The sequence below is a fragment of the Penaeus chinensis genome, chromosome 8 (genome assembly GCF_019202785.1).
Source record: "Penaeus chinensis breed Huanghai No. 1 chromosome 8, ASM1920278v2, whole genome shotgun sequence".
Taxonomy (NCBI): Eukaryota; Metazoa; Arthropoda; class Malacostraca; order Decapoda; family Penaeidae; genus Penaeus; species Penaeus chinensis.
The window spans coordinates 39,856,203-39,866,202 of record NC_061826.1 but is presented as its reverse complement, the minus strand read 5'-3'; the positions used below and the strand labels follow the sequence as shown (position 1 = coordinate 39,866,202).

General features: G+C 45.8%; 1 protein-coding gene across 3 annotated transcripts in view; it reads left to right on the top strand.

The window, feature by feature from the left end:
- The window catches only part of LOC125028151, a 38,868-nt gene that overhangs the window by 28,362 nt on the left and 506 nt on the right, over positions 1–10,000 (top strand). For all 3 annotated transcript variants that reach the window (XM_047617512.1, XM_047617513.1, XM_047617511.1), the window contains 11 exons: positions 1–178; positions 339–620; positions 830–1,135; positions 1,850–2,194; positions 2,576–2,836; positions 3,448–3,714; positions 4,379–4,532; positions 4,966–5,075; positions 6,703–6,799; positions 7,547–7,610; positions 9,943–10,000. The exon at positions 1–178 is cut by the window's left edge and continues 86 nt beyond it; the exon at positions 9,943–10,000 is cut by the window's right edge and continues 14 nt beyond it. In XM_047617512.1, the coding sequence (XP_047473468.1) occupies positions 1–178; positions 339–620; positions 830–1,135; positions 1,850–2,194; positions 2,576–2,836; positions 3,448–3,714; positions 4,379–4,532; positions 4,966–5,075; positions 6,703–6,799; positions 7,547–7,610; positions 9,943–10,000 (2,122 nt within the window). The remainder of the gene's footprint in view (positions 179–338; positions 621–829; positions 1,136–1,849; positions 2,195–2,575; positions 2,837–3,447; positions 3,715–4,378; positions 4,533–4,965; positions 5,076–6,702; positions 6,800–7,546; positions 7,611–9,942) is intronic.

Genomic DNA, 10,000 nt, shown 5'->3' with positions numbered 1-10,000 from the left:
GAAGTCCGGATCGGTGACCAACGTCTGGCAGCAGGGTGCGATGGAGATTCCGAGACGGAGTGCATACGATACCTTCACGTGGACAGAGGAGAATCATCTCTTTTTGTCACGTTGAAGGCAGTGGGTGCGCGCGTGAGCCAGGAAATCGAGGTGCCCCTTTCGCTTCGAGACCTGTCGAGTATGTTCCGTTAGGTTTTCCTTGTTTGTAGTGCGTCGGAAAATAAAGATATTTTTTCTTTCTCTTTCAGCATTCTAATGATGTTTTTTTTTTGTTTTGTTTTCTTCCCTCTTTCCCCTCCCTCCCTCACGCCTCCTTCTTCTTCTCTCTCCCTCCATAGCCCTTCGTATATACAGCACTGCCTTGACCGAGGACAATCGCCTGCGAGTGTGCTTCGACCCCATCCCGAAGGCGTACCAGTATCTCCTAGGCCTAGAGGACGAGAAAGGCCTTGTACTGGAGTCCAGGCGGGTCTTCCCCCAGCAGGAGGACGACTTAACCTGCGTTCTCAGCGCGGAAGAGGTCGACTTGGGAGGTCACTTGTCTCTGCGGACGCTTGTCACAGCCTTCGATGCCTCGGATAAGCCTGTGGCCTCAGGAACCGCCACCGTACAGGAATTCTGTGAGTCGGTATATCGTGTGTGTGTGTGTGTGTGTGTGTATGTGTGTGTGTGTGTGTGTGTGTGTGTGTGTGTGTGTGTGTGTGTGTGTGTGTGTGTGTGTGTGTGTGTGTGTGTGTGTGTGTGTGTGTGTGCGTGCATCAGTGCTATCCATGAAAACTTAAAAATTCAAACAAAAATAAACACACTCACCATCCATCTTTCCTCTCAGTCCTTAGCCCCAAGAGGAAGGTCTTCGCCGTGGCCAACGAGACCAACCACGACCTCATCGCGACTTGGTTCCTCCTCGACGACCCAGAGAAAGTCACCACCTACTACGTAACCCTCGAACAGGCGACCGGTGGCAGGAGGAATGGCGACCCGGTGGTACTAAGCAGAACGAGTACGTCACATGTTTTCGAGGGCGTGACATCGGGGCGTTACTCCGTGTGCGTCGCTGCGTCTGCCGAAGGTGCTGGCACTGTGTTCAAGAGTCGAGAAGTGTGTAGCGGCATCGTCTCCGTCCCTGGTGCTATGGGTGAGACATTAACGAATTTTTAACAAGGGTGTTTGCTTGAGAGTGCAGGGTGAATAGAGGGAAAGAAAAAAGGGAGGGAGGAAAGAAGGGAGAAAGGAAGGAAAGGGAGGGAGGGGAAATGGAGGAACGGGGAAGCGGAAAGGGAGGGTGGGAGGGAGCGAGGTCGGAAAGTATGAAGGAAGGAGGGGGAGGGAGGGAGGAAGAGAGGAAAAGGGATGGGAAAGGAGGGAGGTGTGTGTGTGTGGGGGGTGGGTGGGTGGGTGGGTGGGTGGGTGCGTGCGTGCGTGCGTGCGTGCGTGCGTGCGTGCGTGCGTGCGTGTGTGTGTGAGAGAGAGAGAGAGAGAGAGAGAGAGAGAGAGAGAGAGAGAGAGAGAGAGAGAGAGAGAGAGAGAGAGAGAGAGAGAGAGAGAGAGAGAGAGAGAGAGAGAGAGAGAGAGAAAGGGAGAGACAGAGAGAGAGACAGAGAGAGACAGACAGACAGACAGACAGACAGACAAACAGACAGACAGACAGACAGTCAGACAGACAGTCAGACAGACAGACAGACAGAGAGAGAGAGACAGAAACCGAAACAAAGACAACAATAGAGACAGACAGACAGAGAGACCGTGAGAAGGAAATTAGAAATGGAAAGGTGAGGGAGATGGAATTAAACAGATAGGGGAAGGCCAGGAGACGCCAGAATCTTAACCCAGACTTTCCCTCCTTCCAAAGTCGAACTCCCCGAAGTGGCCGAAATGGAAGTGAAATCCACCGGGCTCGACAAGGTACTCGTGACGTGGCAGAAGACCGAAGACGAAGCTGACGTCACCAGTTACGTCATAACTTGGACGAAAGCCGCCCCGAGTACGAGGAACCAGGCTAGACCAAGGCAACCACTCCTCCTCGTGGCCCAGGGCTTCAGGGACGTCGAACAAGGGCGGCATCACAGGATCATCCCCGCGTCGAGTCCTAGCTTAGAGGTCCTGGCTCTCGATCCCAGAGAGGTCTACGAGATCTGCGTCAGCGCCGTCAGGAAGGGCGTTGCGGGAAATCACAAATGCAAAGGGATTGAACTCGGTGAGAATTATTTCGTTCTTTTTTATTTAGTTATTCATTTATTTATGTACTGAATATGTTAATAAGGACGAAAATAAATGGATAGGTAATTGTATGAAGTTACTGAAATCTTATTCTGCTACATGGATTGGGATATTCATTGGAAGACATATAATGAGTAATTCAGTATCTACATATAATGAGTAATTCAGTATCTACATATAATGATGCAGTGTTAAATAAGTATAAAGAAATTATTAAACAAATCAACAAACAGGCAGGTAGTCACACTCCAGACTAAGCTGAAAGACAACTTCAATAAATAAAGACAAAAAGGAAAAAAATGTCCATAGTATTAGCATTTAATCTTTATACAAAAAAAAAACATCAACACTATTACAGGGAAGGACGACCCTGTTGACTCTCCCACTGACCTGGTCTTCGAGAACGACCTCCTTAGGTGGAACGAGGTCGTCTCGGCGTCTGGTTACCTCGTGGAATGGCGGCCTCGACTTGGAGGAATCAACCAAGGAGGTCAGGAAGAGGTCAAGGCGACGAGTTGGCCGGCTGGAAACCTCTCGCCAGGGCGGTGGGTGGTGAGCGTAAGGGCGGAGACGGAGACGAGTGCTAGTAAGGCGGTATCTGTGGAATATCTTAAGAAGGGTGAGTAACTCGAAGAACTCTTTTGCTCTCTCCCTATTTCCCTTTCTCTCTCTCTCTCTCTCTCTCTCTCTCTCTCTCTCTCTCTCTCTCTCTCTCTCTCTCTCTCTCTCTCTCTCTTTCTCTCTTTCTCTCTTTCTCTCTTTCTCTCTCTCTCTCTCTCTCTCTCTCTCTCTCTCTCTCTCTCTCTCTCTCTCTCTCTCTCTCTTTTCCTCTTAGAAGGGTACGATTTTCCCCCGTATCTTGAATGGAACTCTGCGTAGATACGGAACTAAACCGTATAACCACAAAACGAAGTTGCTAAGAAACTATGTTGCGATTTTTTCAGCATTTTGAACTGACCTGAGGTTCGACTGACATTTTTTTTAGGATATAAGACTAAAATGTATATATAAAAAGAACAAAAAACGTGAGAGCTAAAGACGTTTAAAAGAATTGAAAGAATAGAAAAAAAATATATTGATATGCATAGGATTCCAAGCATATATTGCCAGCTCCGAAGAAAGTATTACACAATTAAAAGAAAGAAAAAATAGATCCTAATGTATACAGTAGAAAAAAAAAGTACTATACAGTCGTCACCATCAAACCACCTCCCTTGGTCCCCCACGCAGGCATAGAAATCGTCTCAGCTGTTCAGTCCAAAAACAATCAGCTGTTACTCCGATGGCAAGAGTTACCGAGACCTCCCTGTGCCGAGTCGAAGTGCAACTACAAAATCACAATCTCCCACGATAAGGCACCCTTCTGGCACTCTTGCTCGGGGATGAAGGACGACTGCGAGAGGGTCATTCAAGTAGAAGGGGGCTCTCAGGTGGAAGTGGCACTGGAAAGAGATGGAGTGAAGAATTCGATAAAGGAAGTGATTTACGATTTCTCAGGTGGGTTGTTTGGCACTGTGAGAGGTCAGTTCCTCAGGTTGAGTGATGATAAGACTTTTTTATCATGTGATATAAAAGGATTTTATTCCTTATGGTTAACGATAGGACTTTATTCCTCATGGATAATGATAGACTTTATTCCACACGAGTAATGACAGTATTTTTTCCATCATGTGATATAATAGGCCTTTATTCCTCATTGGTGATAACAATAGGCAACAACATAGTTTTGCGAATAGATAGTAACAATGCTGATAATGATAATAAAAAAAATTATGATGATATTGATATCATTGATAATAATGAAAATAATGATGCCAATGATTATCATAAGAACAATAGAAGTAATTATAATGACAGTGATAATATTGATAATTCATAATAACAACAACAATAATAACATGATCTGGTTATCTGGTTACACAGATAAAACAAGACATGAACAGCAGTTAACCACAACAATAATAATAATAATAATAATAATAATAATAATAATAATAATAATAATAATGATAATAATAACAATAATAACAACAATAACATAATAATGATGTTGATATTAATGGCAATGATAATAATAATAATTATAATAATACTAATAACAATAACAACAATAAAAATAATAATAACAATAAAGATAATGATAAAACGAATACCCCAACAGAAGTGTCAGGGCTGAGGCAGCGATCCTCGTCAGGTGTCAGGGCAGTGACAGTGTCATGGACTGCGGTAGACGAAGCTGAAATCTACAACGTGACTTTATTCAGCGACAGTGACCTAGCCTCCATTCGACACACGGAGATGATTGGCCGGGAAACGTGAGTTCTGGCGAAGTTGGTGCTTTGTGCCGCGTTTTGTTTTCTCATTTGTCATTTGTGGATGATCATGGGAATATGTTATTTGATTATTGAGAATTGATGCGTCAGTTTGTTGTCGTTTGGTGTTTTTATTTGAGACGTTTTTCTTTATGAAAGTTTATATTTTCGCTTGTTTTTCTTTATGTAAGTTTATATATATATATATATATATATATATATATATATATATATATATACATATATATATGTGTGTGTGTATATATATATATTTTTTTTTTTTTTTTTTTTTTTTTTTTGACAGCATTGACCGTGGCAGGAAATAAAAAACGCTAACATCGAGAACTGCCAATAGAAAATCTTCACGGTTGAAATATGTTCATACAAACTCACGCAACATACAATGCAATTTACTGACATGCGTTCCTTTAACCAGGCTGACACTGCAAGAAGATAACACGGCTGGCAACGTACTTCTGATTCAACCCTGCACAGACAAGCATCATTGTGGGACCGGCCAGAATATCACGGTGATGTCAGCTGCAGGTACATCAGAGAGGTGTTTGTAATCAGACGGAGGGAATAGGAAGGAGAAAGAGAGAGGGAAGAGAGGGAGAGGGAGAGAAAGAGAGAGGGAAAAGTGGGAGAGGGAGAGGGAGGGAAAGAGATAGGAAGAGGGAGAGGGAGAGACAGGAAGAGGGAGAGGGAGAGGGAGAGAAAGAGACAGGAAGAGGGGAAGGTAGGGAGAAAGTAAGGTAGGGAAGGAGAGAGGGAGAGGGAGAGCGAGAGAAAGAGACAGGAAGAGGGGGAGGGAGAAAGGGAGGTAGGGAGGGAGGGAGAGAGAGAGGGAGGGAGGGAGGGAGGGAGGGAGGGAGAGAGGGAGGAAGGGAGAGAGGGAGGGAGAGAGGGGGGGAGGGAGGGAGGGAGGGAGGGAGGGAGGGAGGGAGAGAAAGAGAAAGAGAAAGAGAGAGAGAGAGAGAAAGGAAGGAGGGAGGGAGGTAGAGGGATAGGAAGTGGGAGAGGAAGAGGGAGAGAGAGGGGAGGAAGAGAAGAGGAAGAGGGGAGGAAGGAAGAGTGGAAGGAATGGGGGAGGGAGGGAGGGAGGGAGGGAGGGAGGGAGGGAGGGAGGGAGGGAGGGAGGGAGGGAGGGAGGGAGGGACGGAGGGACGGAGGGAGAGAGGGAGAGAGAGAGAGAGAGAGAGAGAGAGAGAGAGAGAGAGAGAGAGAGAGAGAGAGAGAGAGAGAGAGAGAGAGAGAGAGATGTGTGTGTGTATAGAGAGAGAGAGAGGGGGGGGGGAGGGAAAGAGAGTAAGAAAAAAAAAGAGAAAGAAAAGAAGAAAGAGAAAGAGAAAGAAAGAGAGAGAGGGGGGGGGATAGAGGAGGGAGCAAGGGAGGGGGGAGGGAGAAAGAGAAAGAGAGAAAGGATGGAAGGAAGGAAGAAAAAAAGAAAGAAAGAAAGAAAGAAAGAGAGAGAGAGAGAGAGGATGGAGCGAGGGAGGGGGGAGGGGGAAAGAGAAAGAGAGAAATTATGGAAGGAAGGAAGAAAGAGAGAGAGAGAGAGAGAGAGAGAGAGAGAGAGAGAGAGAGAGAGAGAGAGAGAGAGAGAGAGAGAGAGAGAGAGAGAGAGAGAGAGAGGAGAGAGAGAGATAGGAGGGAGCGGGGGAGGGAGAACGAGAAAGCGAGAAAGGATGGAAGGAAGGAAGGAAGGCAGAGAGAGAGAGAGAGAGAGAGAGAGAGAGAGAGAGAGAGAGAGAGAGAGAGAGAGAGAGAGAGAGAGAGAGAGAGGGAAGGAAGAAAGAGAGAGAGAGAGAGAGAGGGAAGGAAGAAAGAGAGAGAGAGAGAGAGAGAGAGAGAGAGAGAGAGAGAGAGAGAGAGAGAGAGAGAGAGAGAGAGAGAGAGAGAAGGAAGAAAGAGAGGAAGAGAGAGAGGAAGAGAGAGAGAGAGAGAGAGAGAAGGAAGAAAGAGAGAAAGAGAGAGAGAGAGAGAGAGAGAGAGAGAGAGATAAAAAAAAACAAAAAAAAACAAGGAAACGATCAAACAAACAATCACAGACAAAATACATACCATAAACCATGCAACTCCATCCCACCGCCACCTACCTGAACACACACAACGCCACGAAACCAACCACCCTGCTTTAAGCACCGGATAACCTATGCCAATTACCCCACAGACCCGTCCTCGACTAACGTACCTATGTTCGCCACCTCGGTCGCGGTCGGCGTCCTCCTCCTTATAGGCGTCGTCTTCGTGGCTGTTGCTGCTGTTATGTGAGTACCTGTCTTACGAGTGCGTGTAAAAGGAGGTAAGTTGTGAAGTAGGTTGGACAAGGAGGTAGGTTTTGTAAGTAGATTGGCTATGTAAGGAGATTGGTTATGTAAGGAGGAAGTTTGTGAATTAGATTGGACAAGTACAAGGTCATGTAAGTAAACTGGTTATGTAAGTAGGAGTTTTATGAAGTAGTTTGTATAAGTAGGTAGTTTATTAAGTAGGTAATATAAGTAGACATTATTAAGTAGGTCGAAGAACTAAATGTTTTATTTGGTAGGTTGTATAAGTAGGTAGTTTATTAAGTAAGCCATATAAGTGGATAGTTTATAGAAGTGGATAGAAGGCCACATTAATGGATAGTAGTAGTAGGTCATAAAAGATGGTTTCCTTGTTAATGGCGAGCCGATAAGCATTGACAGTTTTATTAACATGAATATATGAGTAAGACATATAGGCACCATTTTTTTTACGTACATGTGTATTGTGCACATCTTTGGATTGAAAAAAAAATAACATGGTGTTAACTACTTAACCGACTGTGAACTATAAATAGATAAATAAATAAACTTGTAATGAACGGAAATCCTATTTTATTTGCTTTTAGATTTGCAATTATAACGATTGACTCAGATTTTGCATTGAGGTTAAAGGATGCCGCGGTCTCAAATTTTAGTAAGATTTAATGTCTTAAAAAAATCGTACAAAAAGGAAAACTAGATTAAGACATAAATACCTTCCTTTGACAGAATGAAGAAAACGAAAAAAAGGCAGATGGAGGACACTTGCCGTCTTGAGGAAGTTAATAGAACGGTAAGTGAGAGAAAGTGTAACAGGCTGTAACTACCTCAAGGCAATGACTGGTTGGGCAGGATTAGCGGTTAGCGGATTGGCTCTTTCTGGATGAAGAGTGCATACGAATCAGTACAGGATACGAATATCTTGGGGGGGGTGGGGTGTCTTGACACGGGGACCTCTGGAGGCGAATTGAAAGGTCAAATGGGGTCAGCTATAATTTTCATCTAGGCTACTACCTTCAGACACGGAGCCCACGTGACAGGCGCTTAATTTAGACTTTGGTTTATAGACATGATCTTGAACTAATGGCTTAGAGAGAGAGAGAGAGAGAGAGAGAGAGAGGGAGAGAGAGAGAGAGAGAGAGAGAGAGAGAGAGAGAGAGACAGACATGCAAAACTTGGGTATATCTCTATTGGATCTATCCTAGTGCACTGAACATATATCTGTGGTTAAGACACGCTTACACTATCAAAAGTGCTCTGTTGTTCACGCTTTCCTGAGCCAGGTCCTGAGCCAGGCCAAACGCAATTACTCGTGTCAAGTGCGAAACTATGTATAAACAAATGGTTAAGTCTGACCGCCCTCGGTGTACATCTGGGCGACACTTTTCTGGATTAGTCAATATCACTTGTTTCGTTGTTTCAAGAGAGGCTCCATCAGTCTTGTATCGCATCCAATCATTCCTCGAATGGTTTCCCATTCGTCTTGCACAATTTTCTATTTTTTTCAAGAGGTTTTCTTTCTCTTGATCTTTGCACTTTGGCAGGAGTGACCTGAAGTCGCATAGGATGTTCCTTCCACTACATTCCCCGTTAATTCACTTTTCCTTCCCTGATTTTTTTATCTTGCAGACTACACTTTTTTTCTTTTGTGGGACCACTAACATTTTTATATTTCATTTCTGTCTCGAAGGGAGTTTCTGTGACACCCTCCCCTCCCAGTTTCTGTTCCTTTGACGGCGGCGCCACACGCGGTTGGCCCTGCGGCCAGGTGCTGGAGATTGTAGTTATAGCCTCCCTCTGCCTGCGAGGTGGCCGGGCCTTTTTTCTGAGATGCCTTGCTGGGGAACCGCCGAAATAAGTTCTGATGCTGGGTCTCTGCATACCCGGCATTGTGGGGGCCTCCGCAGTTCCAGCAGCAAGGCTTAACCCTTTCCCCCTTTTCAATTTTGGCTCGGCAGAACCTGGAGTCATGCTTTCTATCGCAGAACCTGCGTCGAGTATCCTGCTGACCTGTGGCCCCATCGGCAATGCGTGAGGCATATGACTGGCGGCTCCGAGTACGGTGCCACCCTCCTATACCCCGCTCTAGAGATGAATACCCTCTCTGGCACTTTCCCTTTCAGAAGGGCAACGAGCTAACTCAGCTTCACCCCATGTATGCGTGTATCTTCACCCATACAAATCTGCCATCGTCCAATAGAAAGTCTGGGTCTAGTATGGTCGGGTATTGGAAAATGATCACTTTAGTGAGCTTTTCCCCAGCCTTTGGGGCAGTCAAAACTGTGCCCTTATATCCCTGAGTTGTAAGGGTCTGCTCCACCGTAAGATACGGCCTCCCTCTGCCTTCCTTCAGAAGTGGCTCGAAATCACGGTGGTCCCGATCCAGTTCCATGGCCCACCTTAATTTCTCCAGGACACTCATGGTGCAGTCCTGTGGGAATAGCAATCGTTTCCTGCCATTCAAACCGGCAACACCGATTTCCTGCTTCGGTTCCATCTTCGTTTTTCTTCCTCTTCTCCCGCACGCACCTATTCTCATTGTCACTCATGTGTGGACACATGGGGTCCACTTGCAACATGTCCTTGCGAGGTAAAACCTACATTCTCCATTCCTACGTCGTAAAGGGGGGATCCCGATACTAGACATGCCGATACCTGGGAAGAGGTACCAAATTACTGGAGGACCAGAGGGACCTCACCCGTTCCCCACACGGGGGGCGGGTAGGATTTGGGATATCTCTCGCGAATGAGGACAGAACTAGATACACGTCCTACTCCTACTTCTACGAGAGATACACCACGATTGAGAGAGAGAGAGAGAGAAAGAGAGAGAGAGAGAGAGAGAGAGAGAGAGAGAGAGAGAGAGAGAGAGAAGAAAGAGAGAGAGTGTGTTTGTGGTTAAGAAAAAGGTTTTACTGTTTTTATGAATTGTGTTTATATGTTTATTTATTCATCCCTTTCCCCATCTCTCACTCCCTCCCTTCCTCACTCTCTCGTTCTCCCTCCATTCCTCCACCCTCTCACCCTCTCCCTCTATTTCTCTGGCCCTCTCTTCCTCTCCCTCTTCCCTTCCCCCCTCTCTCTTTCCCAAATACCAAATTCACCCTGTCTCTCGCATTCCCCAGCCCGCAGAGAGCAGCCTGCAAAGCATAGGCCCTGTTCACCAAGTCATCTCGCTGTCAA